The sequence below is a fragment of the Crocodylus porosus genome, unplaced genomic scaffold (genome assembly GCF_001723895.1).
Source record: "Crocodylus porosus isolate Cpor-Errol unplaced genomic scaffold, CroPor_comp1, whole genome shotgun sequence".
Lineage (NCBI taxonomy): Eukaryota > Metazoa > Chordata > Crocodylia > Crocodylidae > Crocodylus > Crocodylus porosus.
The window spans coordinates 6,508,030-6,525,273 of NW_017728886.1; the positions used below are offsets into that span (position 1 = coordinate 6,508,030).

Consider the following 17,244-nt stretch of genomic DNA (forward strand, 5'->3'; position numbering starts at 1 on the left):
AATGAAGGTATCAACTCGACATGAGGGATTGACCCCAGAGTGGGACAAAAGCATGTGCAAGTAGCAAGGTGGGGTGTCTCTAGAGCAGCCCCCTCCTCACGGCATGGTGTAGACCTGCCCCCAGTGATTTCATGGACACCAGGAAAGAGGCCTGAGACTTCCCTAGGCACCACCCATCCCCTTCCCTTAGTGCACTGTAAAGACTGAGAGGACATGAATAGAAAGTCAAATCCAAAGCCTGCATCACCAACACTATTTTTCCCCCTTTTGCAGGTCACCCTTTTAACTGGGCAGTAAAAGGGGTTTTATTTCTTGAACCATATTGTCCTCTTATGAACACTGCCTTGCATTTTCCAAGACAAGGTGCAACTCGGAGACTTGTTTCTGATTAACTGGAGTTTTGTGCAAGGAAAAGAAATAGAGCTGGGGTTTAGAGAGGAAAGCTCCAATCCAGTCAGGGGCTTTTAAAACCCAACTTAAATCCAGACTCATGTTTTAAACATGTCCTACTTTTTTATTAATGAGCTACATTGAAAGTCCCCACTTTATTATGGAGAGCAAATGACAGTCATTCCCTGCATTAGGAGATTGCGGGTGATCTCACCCTTGGATCTACTTTGAGAGTATGAGACAGATGTGTATGTGTAATAAATGTGATTGGTAGGTTTCTGAACCATTTTGAGCATCTGAGAGGATATGTTTCAGCTAGTAGGGAGCAGACCTCAGGATTTGGCTGCTGTCTAGATTAATAATGTGTATGCAGAGCCATGGACATACAGACAAGGTGCCTGATCTCCTGGGGCTGAGGGGCAAAACAATTAAGGTGTTCTGCTTCAGAAGTCAGGACTCTTCTTAGCACCTACCTCAAGTTGCCTTGGCCAGTTGATTCAGGCTGGGGACGCTAAAGTGGTTAGATGTGATACAAACCACTTGACAACCATATGTGCACTGTTGGCTGCAGAAACTGGACTGCACTGTACTAGCCCAGTAGGCCACCAGGCTCTCATTGACCTTTGACCTGCCCTTTTGCCCTTCCAGTCTAAATCCCACGCGGATGAGATGGAGGAGTGGGTAGGCAGCAGCCAACCCCAGGAGATGGAACTGCTTTCAGCTGAGATGATTTATTCCCACAGCGAGCAGGAGGAGCCTCCCTCATGGAGCAGATTAGTTTCCCATGTTTCTTGCTGGTTACTTAGGTTTTTAATATTCTCTGTCGCTAGCTGGGATTTGCCCTCTCCTTGGCTTCTCGAGCTGCTGCTTTTCTTCTGTGCATGCTAATGTGATTGCCTTGGGTCTCTGCACACCAGGTCCCGCTGTCCTGTGCATCAAGAAAGCATCTGAGCCTTGGAGCTCTGCTACAGGGTTCTATTCAGATGGGGATGAAAGGCCAATGCACTTGGTACGCCCTGGGCTGCATCCTGCAGACTGGGCTGTGGAGAGCTCCAGCTTCTGTCAGTGGGTTTGGATCCAAATCTAACCAGAGCTTTGTTGCTCAGGCCAAAGTGGGGATGATGTGAGCAATGAGAGGGCGATGGGATCTTTTTATGAGTTCCCATTCACTACCTGGCAGTCGAGCAGGCACTGCTGTGCATTGCTCTGAGACTGGCTGCTGCTTTGGGGCATACCTGAGTGCAACATGAGTTCCTGCAAAGTCATGATACGTTTCAGAGGTGTTTCAAGTAACATGTGCAGCTTCCTTTGTTCTATAGGAGGAGGCTGCTTTTTCTTTAACTTTGGGTGGGTCACATCCTGTCTAGTGTCTAGCATCAAGACTGATTTCTGTTGTAATGCAGCAGTGGGAGCTATCTTGCAGTGGCCCGACAGTATCAAATCCTTCAACTTAAGGTGCAGTAAACACCTTTATCTCCCATCTCTGGTGCTATTCAGACTGGGGTGCAGAAGCGTAGCCCAAGATGCACTCCAGGAACCACTGGCAGGCACCATATCCCAGATCAGCCCACCCTGTAGCCCATGGGGATCCTCTCGCTGAGACTGCACACTCACTCATTTGGTGTCACGCGTATGGGTGGGTACCGCTGAACTGCGAGGCTGCTTGTGCCTGGAGTTCAGTGCATGTGTATCTTGCTGTAGAATCAGGGCCTGAAACAGGCTGCTGTGGCTTAGAGTTGTGAAACTTTCTTGTGGTGGTGAAGGGCTGCAGTTCTGCACAGCAGTTGACAAAGCAACTACAGCAGAGAGTAACTTAAGCATGTTGGCTGGTGGATTTGACTTTTTAATATTAAATGGCATGAAAGCTCCAGTCATCTCAAAGGACTTAACAGACCAAGAGGGACTAATTGATCAAACAAAGCCCCGTTCTAATTGTGACAGGGCAGAAAAACACCTAAAACTACCCAGGAACTTTTTTTCTTAATGTAACTGCTGGGTGTAAATCCCCCATCCCGGATTCAGCTAGCTGACACCATTTTTAGAACAAAAGCCCTTTGCATTTGGCCTGGCTTCATATCTACCAAGTTTCAGCGTGGCACCTTGTAAGGGCCAAGCTGATAGAGGACTGATCATTTGCACCATTGCCTCTGCTGCGCAAGTTATTCCTCTCCCCTCAGAGGGGTCCAGATGCCCTGTGAAATATCCCTCCCCACATATAACAGCCATGCTGAGTGGCACACACACACACAATCTGGCTGCTGTATGGGGAGGCTATATGAAGCCCTGAAGTCTTTTCATGAAGCTCAATGGAAGGATTCCCTTGCATAGGAGGCTGCTTGTGAACCAGGAGGCTGGTGTTACCACAGCTGTGCCTCCTGCCTCTCCCTCTTTTGCCCCCCACTACTATCTCCTGGAGGCTCCTACCCTTTGTGTCACCCCTTCCCTCCTGCTGTCTGTCCACTCACATAATCTTTCCTGCCCATTTCTCTGCTCGGTGCAGTGCCTGGGGATGGCAGGCTCTGTTCCCAGCTTGCTGTAGGTCACTGAGCATGTGGCTTCCTTCTGCTCTGAGTCTCCATTTTCCCAGGTGTAAAATGGGGATGACAATATTTAGCCTTTGCTTGTACAAACACACTGCTGTCTACCCCTAAGGTGCATTAAGATTGCCCCTATCCTTCAAGGCACACTGTCAGCCCAGAGCTGGCCCTGAATTTAGGTCCTGTAAAAATAGCTTTTAGAAAACAAAAGAGCCAAAAAAGTATTTCCCGTAACTTTTAGAGTGCCCCTTGGAAAAGGGGGTTTTATTTACGCCTCAAATAAGCATGTGTTGGCGTTAGCATGTGGGACCCAGGAGCATGAAGCTGGCTGGGGCCAAAAGTGAAACCATCACAACGGTGAAACCGACTGCTCTTCTTTCCAGTGGAACACAACAAGTAAACACCCAGCCGCGGTTCCTCAGACACCCTCCTTCCTGCTGCTCTTTCACTTTTATTCACCCTGGGTGGGAGCCATAACCCAGGTGAATAATCTTGTTCCTAACCAAACAGCCACCTTCTTCAATCAGTCAGGAGGCGAGGCCAGGAGGAAGTTGGGCAGGGAAGGGTCTGCTGTGGCATGACTAAGGGTGTATCTATGCAGCAGCTGCTTATGACCGTGTAGTGTGGATGACCTGAGCTAGCGAGCTTGGATACAGCCAGTAGGTGCAGAACAACTACCTGTACATGTATCTGGGGGGACAGTGAGGAGCACTTGCAACTGGTATAAATTTGCCTGCTGCTGCTGCAACATCATTTGTTCTTGACCTTTTTTAGACTAAAGGGCCCCCTTGGAAATCCCAGCTCTTAGTTTTCATTTGTTTTTTGACCGCAACAAAATCATAGAGCTATTCTTCAGTTGGAGGGGACTTACTTGTAAAGATCACAGCAGGGCAGGATATTTTTGATCCTCTAGGTTCCTATATGAAATCCTTGAGTTTGTCTTGTGAATCATATTTGTACACCCAACAGGGCTGATGTTGTGTAGCACCCTGGAAAGGGTCTCAGGGAACCCCAGGGGGGCCAGATCACCCTGGATGAGAATCACAGCACTAGATTGTTACTAGCATCCAAGCTAGATTTAAACTAGCTAGCTCAGGGACATCTGCACTACGCTACCATCACAGCCAGTTCCGTGTTGCCCTAAGCAGGTCAAAGAAGGCAAGCTCCAGATCCATTGCACAGGGCAAGTGAACCTTGGAGCATTGGGTTCATTGTTAGGTGGGTGGTTTTCAGTCCACCTGTGAAGCCGTTCCTTCTTGAGGGATGTGCAAGCCAGTTGCCCACAAATCCCCATGCAGGTGTGCCCAGGGTACGGCTTTGGTATGTGTGCCAGTCAGTTATACCCCTCTACCTTCCCAGAAGCTGTGTCACTTGATTTGTCTTTCAGGTGTGACCTGTAAGGTGACTAATCACCTTCTAGAAAGGGAGAGGGAAGCGGGGAAACTTCATTCAAAGCTAAAGACCTCCTTAAACTAAGGCAAAGGTGAGGGGAAGTCCTGCTAAAAGCTGCGGCCCTGTTAAATCAAGGTTTTGCTAAAACCTTAGCCAAACAGTGTCAGGGGCACAGGGCCTCTACTCGGTCCAGCTGTGCTGTCCCTACAGCTGCGTGCTGAAATATCCGTATGAACAGAGACAGGATGTCTGACCCTGGGGTGTTTGCTGTCTGTACAGCACTGTGAAGCACAGCTGAACAGGAATCAGGGTGGAGACTAATACTAATGATATCCTCTTTCTCTGATGACTTTGTCTCATGACAGTGCCAGGTGGCTGCTGCATTAAGTGACTTGCCCAAGGTGGCAGTGAGGACTCTGTGTCAGAGGCCAGATTCAAACTTAGGCTCCAGAGTCGCGGTTTGATGCTTTAACAGCCTTGTGCTGCTGCCCTTGGGCATGTGGTGATGCTGGGAAATTATTCCCAGAGCAGATGCAGCCCCTGCCATAAGAACAGTAGCAGTGCCATGCTGGTGTAGCTATATAGGCATAGCTATGCCTATGTTCTGCTATGACTGGTTCCCATACTTCTGGGCTTTGCTGGTTGCCCCCTCCTCCCTGTTTTCTGCTGCATGTGTCAGGGTGTTTTTAGGCCTCCCTCAGGGGCATTGCATGCTGGCTGCAGCCAAGGTAGGGATTTTGACTGGGGTGTGCCACTGTTCCTGCTGGGATTTAAAACTGGAGCCTTCTGGCTAGAGGGTCTTGCCTCTCTGCACAGGGTCAGACCAACAGCACGTTTGGGGTCAGGAAGGAGTTTTACCCCATGGTCAGACTGGTATAGACCAGGGGAGTTTAGCCTTCCTCTGTAAAGGGGAGGGGGTCATGGCCCTCTACCTGGGATCTTTTGAGCATATATTAGCAACCTTTTACAGATGCAGGATGATGGCTCTCGCAGTCTCCCTGCTTTACCCATAGCAGGTTCAGGTGTGGCATCTTGTGTTGTCTCAGAGATGACGGTAGTTTTACGAAGAGTTTAGATGATGGATGTGTATAGGATGGTTGGAATAGAGATGATCCTGCCTTGGCCAGGGGATTGGTCCATTCCAGCCCGACTTCTCTGATTCTGTGGGTTCATCTGACTCAGTCTCCTGTCTGTGGCAGTATGTAAATGTAGTGAAAGGAGAGTACATGAATAGGACATGTCTATCTCCTGCAAGACCCCCCAGTTTGGCATTGAGCACCATTGATTTAGAGCTATGGGAGGACACACCCAAGTCTGTTCTGCGTAATGGGTGTTAATGGCCTTGTCCTTCATGAATTTGTCTCATCCCATTTTTGTACCTGGTTATCTATCTGCCTCTAAATGCTGCTGTGGCAAGGAGTCCCACCAGTTAACTGTGCACTGTGTACAAAACCACTTCTGGTTTCAACCTGCTTCCTCCTCACTTTGGCATGTGACCCCTACTTCTCATCTCCTGAGGCTTGCAGATCAGTTCTTGAATTGTCTTTGGCTATGGGGGAGAGGCAAAATCACTGCCCCATAGCTCTCTATCATGCAGCCTTGATTTGCTGCGCAGCGAGCATGCATTCATACTGGCACGTCCAGAGTGAAACTCCTGGCCCCGCCTGTGCAGACAGCAGGCCGGGAGCAGGACCTGTACAGACAGATCCGTGGGTGAGGGGGAGTTCAAGAGGGTGTGTAGCCTCTTCCCTGCAGCCTGGGGATCTGCCGCATCCTCTTGACATGTGTCACTCGGGGCATGCTGGGACTTGGAGCAGCCTCCTGGTCTGTGGGAGCAGCAGGGCTGAGGACTGGCAGTGCTCCAGGACTGAGATCGGACTCACATGCCATTGTTCTCCTCTCCGTCTCCCCAAGCAGAGATTTCCTCATTAGGAGGGGAACGCCGCTCTCACGACCGGCCCTGTGCTCAGAGACAGAAGGGAAAAGGAGCCTTTGTCAATGGATGTAGTGCCAGCGTCGGACACTGGATAGATGCTGAGCAGTCTTCCCCAACCCCTGCTGCGTCAGCCCTCACCTATGGGGCTGCCAGTGAGCGTCTCCCAGCCTCTTTCACTCTTGGCTTCTCTGTCCAGCCTACCAATGAGGGGGAGCCAATGCAGGTAGCAGTATAAGCACCAAGACCCTGCACTTTGCCAGGAGAGCAGAACCCTACCTGGGCTCGGGGCAGCGTTTGCCCTGAACACAAGCTTAGAAAGCAGACCTGGGCACTCCCCTGGCTGCATGGGCAAACAAAGGGAGTGCTGGCTCATGCTGCTCCCTCTACCACACCCTTTCTCACGCCTCCTTGGCATTGCTTCCCGCTCTTGGCCCTGTATTTACCCACCCTCCCTGCTTTTCCAGCTGTTCTGGGACAGCCCCAAGCTCTCTGGGACTGCAGGGAGTCCCTGGGATTTCCTCCGCCAGGCCTGTCACACAACAGCCTGCTTCCAGGAATTCAGAGGCACTGGGCAGGGGTGCAGAGCGCTGCTTCTGCTGCTGTCTTGCCCAGCCACGGCTCCTTCCATGCTGCTTGGCAGCCCTGAGTGCGAGGCCAAAGGACTAGGCGGTGTGTTGGTTGTAGCCCCCTGGGGCCTTCCTGCAGGAAGTATTGTTCCTTGCTGGATGTTTCCTTGAAGAGAGAAGCTGCCTCTCGGCAGAGCCAAGGGGCTCATCTCCTTGGTGGCAAAAAGCATCCATCTTCAGCTGCCATATTGCTCCCCAGACACCCAGGAAGCTCCTGTTTGCCCATTCTCTGCTCTGGGTTTGGCACAGGGGTTGGACAAGAGGATTAAGTCTGCACCTCCCAATGCCCTGACAGAAGGTACTGGAGGTTTAGAACAGGAGAAGGGAGCCGGTGAAGGCGCATTACCTAATGTAGCGCCAGTCCCCCTAGCATCACACTAGGAGGTTATGTCCTGTACCCTTAGGAGTCTTTTCTCCATTGACTTCACTGGGCATTGGGCAGTTTTCCTGCCTCAGGCATGAAGTCAAGGATGCAAGGGCTCTGTTGCCAGTTTGAAAGTCCCAGGCCAGTGCCTGGAGCAGGGGGTAGGACCAGATGACCTCCAGGACCCTTCTAGCTCAACTTCTTGCTGATTCTTAGGCAACTTCAGTTCCTGCAGTTGTGTGTGTAGAAAGGGGGTACTCCTGCTCATTGTCATGCCACTGGTGTGGCCTGAGGAAGGGTTTAGACTACAGCACCATGGACATGAATGTCCAAGTAGGGCCTACAAAGGTAAATGGCTCCCTGCAGGCACCACTGACTGCACACTGTGCCCTGCCAAGAGGTCTCCCCTCCAGCCAGTCACTGTCCCAGCAGTCTAGGGACCCCCAAGCCTTGCACCTGGGATCTACTGCACCCAAAAAGCTGAGTCCTTCCTAGCTGTCTCCTGCTGCTGTTACTCAAGTACTGGGACTGTGGGGACCCCTTCCATTGCTCTCCATGTCCCTCGTTTGGCTGCTAACACTCTCCCCTCTCATCCCTGCAGGGAGCTTCCAGGACAGCGGGCAGCTTCCCGAGGTGCTCCAGTTGCGCCTCATCCACCTCTTCGGTGCTGTTCTTTCTGGAGCCAAGGTAATGAGGCTGGAGTCACTGCTGTTCACCTGCCCCCGGGGCTCTCTATGAGCTCTGCCTCTAAAGTGGGAGAGGTGGCTAGGGCCCAGGCAGAGCCATGCTGACTCTGAGGTCACTGTGGTCCCACTGCTTGATGTGTGGCAGATTTGGGTGTGATGTCTTGTGGGTGTCAGGGTTGGCAGTGTAGTTTTGCTAAGAGGATAGACAATGGATTTGTATGGGATGGTTTGGATAGGGCTGATCCTGCCTCAGGCAGGGGGTTGGACTAGATGTGACCCCTGGAAGTCCCTTCCAGCCCAACTTCTCTATGATCCCGTGAGAGGAAGGAGTCAAATTCTCTTCTAAGAGGATCAATTCCCCTCCATGGATGATGTGGAGAGTCCCTTCTGTGGCCATAGTCAAATAGACTCCTCTTCTGTGTCCTGTTGTGGGAGGATTTCACACTTCCCCTAAAGAGCTCTTCATCCCGGCAGACAACGGGCATTACACACCACACACCTCTGAAAAGCAGCCACCTCTGCTGCAGCTTTTCGGCACCCAGCAAAACTCTGCTTTTAATATCTTCCTATGGTGGGTTAGACCCAGAACCAGGCTCTTGCCCCCAGTTTGAATGGCAAACAGTGCCCACCCGTATTACATCATTGGACTGTGCACAGGACAGAAAGGGGAGAAGAGGAAGCTTTGCAAAAAGAACTTGATGGCTCGGGGAGGTGAGATGTGCACAGAAGCCAAGCTCACGTGCAGTGTGGTCACTATCCTGCTGCCTGCCCAGGTCAAGTTAGAATTCACTAGTGGTATGTGCCAGGACATTTTAGTCCTGGAGCTGGAGCCTGCTATCTCCCTTTCCAAAGTGGCAGCCTCCACCCATTTTAGCTGTTGTTACATCTTTATTAGCCCTGTGGGATCCTTGACATGTGGTCTGTGAGTTCTGAGTCCACCCATGAGAGAGTGCACATGTGCAACCCACTTCATTACAAAGTACTGCTGGCTATATAGCCAATAAAAGGCCAAGGGCTCGTGACTGATATTTGTGCCAGTGCTTAGAAAACCCAAAAATTCCTGGCTTGGAGAGTCCAGTTCTTTTGCTCCCATCAGACTGATTGTCACACTTGGCATCAAGAAGGAATTTTTCCCCCAGATCAAATTCAGATGGACTCTGAGAGTTTGTCCTCCTTTTCCTGAGTCTTCTGAGCATATTTTAACCAACTACTTCTGTGTCATTGCAGTGGCAGGGCATTAGTAATGTCCTTCTTCCCCCCTACTTTTACCTGTGGCATATTGTGGGGTATTCCTAATATTTCTAGTTTTGTGCCTCGCAGTTGTGTGAGAGGGTTTGAAGGGGTGATTGTGGGTGAACGGTTGACGGTAGGGGACCAGACTCTATTGCCTAGGAGGCCTCTTCTATTTTAAATTAGATAGTTTTGTTTTACATGTATTTCATGTTTACAAAGACAGGCCATTTAAAATGTAAACTTGAACTGCCAGCCTGCATTAAAACCAAAACTTGCTGTTATCTCTTAAAATCATTGAAGTGCATCAAAAATAATCAAGCCAACGTTCTTTTTTAAAAGCAAATCATCAGTTAAGCATCTGGAATCAGAGAGTGGTGCAATGCTGAGCTAATTTATGACAGCAATAGCCTCTTTTTTTCTCTGTACTTTATTCAGCCGACTCAATTCTGAGGCTGATTGGGAGTTTAAATAAGCTTTCCTACTTTTTTCCACTTCTAATGAGTAAGAGCAGAGTGTGAAAGGATGAGATCTCCTAGTTCTGAAATCTTTGAAGAAAATAGCGAACTAGTTCAGTTCACAAACTATAGAAAATACTTAACAAATTCATTTTAATTATAGAACACATTTGATACGCTTCTTTCATTATATGTCCAGCACTTCTAAGATTGTTTTATTAATAAAACAGTCTCAAATGGCTGGGTTTTGTGCCTTTTAATTGAATTCCAGTTCCCATCCAAAAACAGCTTGACACAAAAGCCAAAGAAAAAAAATTAATCTTCTAGTTAAATAAAAGTATCGTTCGCCATTTTTTAACACAAAAGCATAAAAATTAAGAAGATGAATAAACATATGTTAAACTATGAAATTGCTTGGTTAAATATTTATAGTTACAATGTATTCCCCAATAAGCAAAATAGACTAAATTTAGTGTAACGGCTGAATTTAATTGGATAGAAGCATGTTTCGGTGCTTCACAGCCAATGAGAATCCATTTGCTTCAGGAAAATGGTAAAGAAATGCAAAATGAGATGGAACCCCTTGATTTTTATACCAAGATTCCCTGCTTGCTGGCTTAAAATTGTTGATTGAAATCGTGCTGTCCTGCTGGTGAGACACCAAGATGAAGCTAATCATTTTGAGTGCTGATTTTTCTGTGTAACTCATACAGCTTCCCTTTGGAGACGGCAGGAATCAAAACCTCAGATCTCGCTTCCAGGTATTAGAGGCAGTTTTTGTAACTGGATGATGGCCCCTGCCCCCCAACTCTATAGGAGTCCAAGATAAAAAGGCTGAATGCTCCTTGACGTAGGGATGCCTAGAATAGCATCTGCCCATTGTGCCGTGGGCTCTTGAGGCCAGCAATAGGTCCTGGAAAGGCCCCTTTGTCCACAAGAGTCTTGAACCTGCTCCTCCCACATCCCAGCAAAATGCTGTAATGCCCAGGCCAGGAGCAGCCTCCAACCTTCCTACTGAAGCTGGCTCACCAGCTGGCTACCCGTGCGAGGGTAGGAGGGAAGAAGCCAGAGGGAGCACGCCATATTGACTCCCATTGCCTGTGCCCCAGTTGTCACCCTTAGTGTGTATACGTGTGTATGTTTGTGTGCAAATCAGACTCTGCCCAGCATGCATGTGTATATCCATCAGACCCTGTTTTGTGGGTATGTACATTTAAATCAGACTCGACTCTGCGGGTACATGTGTAAATCAGACTCTGCCATGCGTGTGTGCATGCATGCATGTGTGTATAAATTAGACTGTCCTGTGTGTGCACATGTGTAAATCAGACTGTAGTCTTTGTTGCTCTCTATTTCCCTGACCCGTGTCTGCCTTCCCTGTGCACTGTGTCACTCTGTGCCTTGCTCCAACAGCAGAACGCCCTCCTGGTGATCACGCCAGCCACGGTGGAGACACTCATGCTGGTGCTCCTCAGGTGGTGCTCCCCAGGGGACAGTGCCCCCCAGGACCCCCAGCTGCTGCAGCTCACCCTTAAGAGCCTAGTGGGGATGATTCACGTCCTGCACGCCAGCAGCCTGGGCCAGCGCAAAGTGGAGATCAGGGCCATCCTGGACAGCTACTTCAAGGTCCTCAACTCTGACCAGCCGATGGCAGCGCTGGAGGGGGCAGCAGCAGCACGCTGGGAAGACAGGCTGATCACGCTCAGGGTTAACATGCTGGGTAGGTTAGCCCTGAAGTGTTGTGCTTTGTGGGACAAGGGCCTGATGAGACGCATTCTTTCCCAGCCCCTGGCACAGCTCCTTTCTGAGCCAAGGGTTGATGCAGCAAAGCTGTTGCTGGCAGCTAGATTCCCACAGCTTGGCCTATCTCTTGGGTGGATGGTGCCTCTCCTGGAAGGGCAGCCAGGCTTACTCACAGCTCTGAAGCTTCGTGCTCTTTGTAACAGAGCCCCGGCAGGTTCTCAATGTGTGGAAAGACATCCACGCCCCATGTTGTGCCACAAATGCCCAAAATGTATGGCCACAACACAGGTAGCAATAGTTTCTGCTGCTTTATTGCAGTGGACATCTGCTTGCTTTATGATGTAAGAGCCTGAGCAGCCCAGAGCTGCCTGTACTCTCGAGCCAGCCTGGTCAGGCACTCCTGGACCTTGAGGGGTCTGATCCTATGCCTGGAAATTCCTGCAAAGGATTGGGCCTCTCAAGCCCTGGCAGCACCTGCCCAGCTTTCCCCTCTCACCAAGACGTGCCCTGGGCAATTTCAGAAGCAGGGAACATGTTGCCCATTGTCCTGCAGGTCTGGGCCCTTGCCCACTGTGGGAGAGACAGCAGGTGACATGCATTTCACCCAGTGAAGCAGATCAGCTGTGGCAAGACAAATCCCATCAAGACTGATCTGCTTCATTTGGCAATGTCCATTTATACCCTGTGCTCCAGCACCTTGCCTTACGCAAGGGGGGTCTGCCTGTAGCCCCCTACCCCTTTGCCCCCCAGGTTGCTGCAGTTGGTTCCTCTCCACCCCACTGGAGTACCAGTGACAGTAGGACACTGTCAGCCACTGAGGTGCTAACTGCCTTTAGTCCAGCTCTGCCTTGAGGGGACACAGCCATGGACTGTCCCCTCTTTACTTGCAGCTAACCCAGGGGCAGGTGATTATTTTGGGCAGAGGGCCGCTTACTGAGTTTTAGCAAGCCATCGAGGGACACATGACAGGCAGCCAGGGGCAGATAACTAGTAATTTTCTGAATTTTTTAGGGGCCCCGTGGGCCAGATAGAATGGCCTGGCAGGCTACGTCTGGCCCGCAGGCCACATTTTGCCCACCCCTGAACCTCATGCTTCAGTCTCACCATGCTTGGTGCTCCTACATTATCAGTGATGACCACATTGCCTGGTGTAGCCATTCATCCTGCACTGAGCCAGCAGCTTCTTCATACAAATAGCCAGTTCCCTTCCATATGCCTGCCTCTGGGAGCAAGTTACCTTTGCAAAAGACAGACCTTATTAGCAAATAGATGTCCCCTTCCTCAACTCCCTCATGAGCTGTCCAGGTGGGTGTGCCATTTGCCTGCTGAGCAAGTCTGGCAGTACAGGGATTGCTCTGTCTGACCTACTGCCACCAACTCCCTGGTAACACTCCCTGGATCTTTATGCCCTGCTCCCAGCCCTGGCCAGGTGCCTTGTACAGCTGGAGATGTCACTCCCTTATTTTCCTGGTACCAATTGAATGCCCTTTCCCTCCAGATGCCATTCCAGAGATGCTGAATTGTGGCGACAGACCTGTCCTGCAAGCAATATTCCTCAGCAACAACTGCTTTGAACACATCATCCGCCTGATCCAGAATAGCAAGGTAAGTCATCATCCCCCTGTCTGGGGCACTTGTGAGCTGTGCAATTGCAGGCTGGCACTCCTGAGAGTTTCCTCTTGGCTGGGAAAGAGAATGAATCAAGTTCTTAAGCTTCCTTGACAAGGAAACCCATCTTAACCATGAGGATGCAGAGAGAATCAGATAATCCGGGGCCCCGCAAGGACTTGGCTTTGATTGATCTCCTTCCTTTTTTGAGTCAAGCCTCTGTGTGCTGTGATGCAATGACATAAATCCTGCAGGTAATCTAAGGGGGTCGCTGGCTCATCTCTCCAGGCGGAACTGGCTGTCCGTGTCCTGTTCCTCCACCTTTCATCTGCATTTTGTTGTTCCAACTGTAAGCTCACTGGGGCAGGAGCCAGTTTTGCAGTGTGAGAAGCAGCTGAGTTTGTTGGCAGTGAACTTTTAGCATGCTTAATGCCCCTGTGGGGCCCTAGTGCCTGATGTTCTGCTCAAGGTCATGAACCCCAGTGTTCAGTGAAGATACTAATCCTGTTTTCTCAGGAGAAGGATGGCTAACCCAGCAATCCTTGACAGTCTTCAGCAAGGTGATTTCATTTTCCTCTCCCCAAAGTCCACAGGTACTTTCGGTCAAAGACAGCATCCTTCACCTCCTGTTCCTTTGCACTGTAGAGCAGGGCACACCAGAAGCGGCTGCACTGAACAGCAGATGGAAGTTCATCCCATCGGGTCTCAACACCGTGATCCACTGCATTCTGGTCACAGGAGCTTGGTTCCTTCTTGCAAATGGAAGGGTCAAAATAAACCCAGCCGTGGGTTTGCTGGATGCCCAAGCCGGGGACCTCTGAATCTGTTTAATTAGAAACAGAGCAGGGTTTGCTTTGGAAATGCTGTGGGCAAGGGCAAAAACAGAGCACTGTGATAGCATGGCTCGCTGAAACCCAATGTCCTCCCCCTCCCCCCAATCCTTCCAACTGATCTTCCTGCCTTTGTTCAGTGGCTGCTTTTAATATCTCCCTCACTTTCTAATTTAAAAAAAATGAATCATCCTCTCTTGGAAGCCTCCTGCAGCAAGTCCTCACAGTCCCTTGGTGTGCACAACACATGTCTCTCTGCCCTCAGCCCTCCACGCATCCCTCTGGCCCACCCCATCCATGTTACAGTGCAGGTTTGTGCCTGCAGTGCCAGCCCCTGGGTGTGTGTCTAATGCAGTGGGCCAGGGAGCAGATATGGCTGCTAATCCCTATTTAATATGGCATATAACAAGATCACAACATGGGCCGCAGCAGCTGGCTCAGAGAATCAGCACTGCACTAGCAGCAATGAAGAGGGAGCCAGGTTGTTTGAAAGCATCCCATGTGTTGACACCAGCCTGCTCCCCACTGCTCTGTGCTGCCCAGAGCCAGCAAGACAATCACTAAAGCTAATAGCATCTTCTCTGTCTCTGCCAGATCCCATCTCCAAGCAGGGCTGTTGCCAGGTGACATTGGCTGGGGGCATCTGCCCTTGGAAGAGCCCCTTGGTTTATCTGTGCCTGCAACCAGGATGCTGCTGGGAAGCACTGGAGCAGGGAAGGATAACATCAGACAGCCAGCTTGCTTGACGTGCCTGTGCCTTCCTACAATGCAAGGTGGTGGCATGTGCCTGAGAGCCAAGGTTGGTGAGCATCAGGGCTTTTTGTGGCTGGCCAATGGCTCCACACTTCAAGGCAGGAAGAGAGATGGTGAAAGCCCAGGGGAAATTGTGTTACTGGACTGGAAGCTCTGATGGCTCTCTAGTCCCATCTGCCCAGAGGATGATGCAGCTGCCTGTGAGCTAGCTTTGCCCTCTGGTCTCTGAGGGCAGATATAGAGACAGCTGGGCCAGAAGAGCCACTGGGCCAGTCACAGGAGTGGAGAGCCTGAGTTACAAGTGAAGGAGGACGGAGCTTGATTTGGTCAGGCACAGCGAATGGCAGGAGCCCTGTATTTGAAGGTGTCAGCATCGAAGTTTTCTTCAAATGCCATTGAAGCCAAAGGGCTGCGTTGGTATAAGAAGACCTGGATAAACTGGCTGTGATGGCTTGAGCTGGAAATCAGAAAGTGGCTCCTGAGCTCCCAGGCTGCAGAGCAGCCGGCGAGGTGCTGTAGGAGCAAACCGCCCAGCTAAGTAGCTTGTGCGAAAGAGCTGGATGAATTCACACGCAGGATTGTAGGACTTGATTACTGCCACACCAGGGGGCTGGACTGCAAGACCGTTCTGGTCTGGAGCTCCCTGTTTTCCCCCTCAGTATAGGCACCCTCATGCAACCCTCTCCCCCATGAACAGACCTGTCCTTGGTTCTCCACACTTGCATGGTATGGAGAGGAGTCCCCTTATCAACCCAGCGTCTCCCACGTGGTGGCCAGTTCAGGCTTCTCCCTTTTTCAGGCCAGCTTAGGCTTCTGCAAGCCTCTGGAGTGGTGGCACTGATGTGCTGCTGTCTGTGGAAACACAGCCCAAAAAATCATCATGCTTGCCCATGCACCCACCCCATCCCGCTTCCAGAACCAGTAGGGTTCAGCAATTCCCTGTCTCTCCAGGGTGTTTTTACCATGGGGGACATGATAGCCCAGGGGATCATAGGAAATGCAGAAGCCCTGCAGGTGACTTGCTAGCATACCCAGTGGGAGGGTGAAAAATGAAATGCCCCAGCAGTGTTGACTGGGAAACCACTTGCGGCACAAGGGAGGGGTCAGTGGCTGGTAGTGGAGGGAGACTACCCCAACCCAGAGGACCAAGATCTGCTGGGGAGGAGAACTTGGCATCGTCCGATCCTGTAACCAAGGGGTAGGGATGAGTTTTGCCTCCTGCATTGCACTTGGGTCCATGTTGATGTTGTTGGCAGCTGCAGGAAGAGAACACTCATGCGGCCTTGGACTACTCTGCAGGATGGATGTGCCGTGTGTCCTTTCCCTACATCAGTCATGCTGGGGCCACTGCACATAGGCACACTCCCAGCATTGTTAATGGCTCCACAGAGGAAGGAGGCTTTAGTAATCATCTGCTGTCTTGGCACCCAGGGCCGGTTCCATGGTGAACAGCACTGGCTTGCAGCAGCTCTGCAGTGCACAGCTGAACAAATGCTACTGGCTGCAACCATTGCACTAGGCTCATCTAAAGCCATGCACTGATGCAAAGGAGTTACCCCACCCTGGTGTGGTGGAAAATGGAGAGCAGAATCCAAGCATGGACAGAATGAAGAATTGTTTGTCTGCGTGGTGGTCTCTGGTCTCCAAGCAGGAGCCACATCCTGTCCCTCTTTGCCTTTGGATGTCAAGTCTATCCTCTTCAGAGTTTGCACTAGAATGTAGTACACATCCTGTGTTTGAACCTTAGTGCCAATCAAGCTCATGTGAGACCCTGATAGGCATTTGTTTCTGATTCACATAGAGCTTCATTATCTCTGCATAGAGAGCTTGGGTCTTGCCCTGTTTTGATCATGCATCCAAAGAGCTGCAGAGCACAGCCAGGTCTCTGACTTGCTGTATAACTTGCTGCTGGTAGATGGTACCAGCCCAGAGGGCCTGGTATTATTTCTGCGGTGCAGGCTTGCACACACACAAACTTCTCCCTCTGTGCTCTTCGTGTCCGGCAGCTGCTTTGACTTGTTTTGACACTAACAAAAAGGCCTGGACATCTGTGCCAGGACAGCAGCTTTTGTGTACTGCCCATCACTTCCACAGGACCAGCTCTGAGACCCACCATGGAAGTCACTCAGTGCCTGCCAGTCACTCCTGCCCTTGGCCACCTTTGGAGCCACAAACTAGAGGTGAATTTCTGTTGGCACCTTCCTCCGGGTCAGCTGGCTCTCACAGGAATCACTCCCCTGCTGGTCCAGACAGTCCTGTTAAGGCAGAATTTGACACCCTGGTGCAGCTGTCCTGTCCACCTCCTTCCCCTACCAGACTCTGCCCTGCAATTTAACCTTCAGCAGGATCCGGATGCAGGAGAAACACCAGCTGACTCTCCGCGATGAGACCGTAGGCGATGCACTTGCTACAGTTCAGTGTTCCAGATCCTGAGTTGCCGCCTGCCAAAAGGCTGGGGTCTGGCCTGATGATGAGCACCTGGAGTCGCAGCGCTGGGCGAGTTCAGCTCCACTTGCCTGGGGAGGTTGGGTGTGGGGGGGTCCGTGTATCTCCCACAAGGGCTCCCTACATTCTCTCCAGGGCATTTAGATCTGGCTCTGCAGCCAGTGCTGATGATGCCGAAACGTGCCAGTAGTGTTCATCCCTGCCAGGGTCCCGGCCTGTTCTCCACAGCCGTCTCACCCTCTCCTG

At 50.8% G+C, this 17,244-nt stretch overlaps 1 protein-coding gene across 2 annotated transcripts in view; it reads left to right on the top strand.

Moving 5' to 3' along the window:
• The window catches only part of NBEAL2 (neurobeachin like 2), a 91,102-nt gene that overhangs the window by 19,383 nt on the left and 54,475 nt on the right, over window positions 1-17,244 (top strand). For both annotated transcript variants that reach the window (XM_019529766.1, XM_019529772.1), the window contains exons 6-8: window positions 7,847-7,932; window positions 11,033-11,339; window positions 12,861-12,967. In XM_019529766.1, coding sequence (XP_019385311.1) covers window positions 7,847-7,932; window positions 11,033-11,339; window positions 12,861-12,967 — 500 coding nt within the window. The remainder of the gene's footprint in view (window positions 1-7,846; window positions 7,933-11,032; window positions 11,340-12,860; window positions 12,968-17,244) is intronic.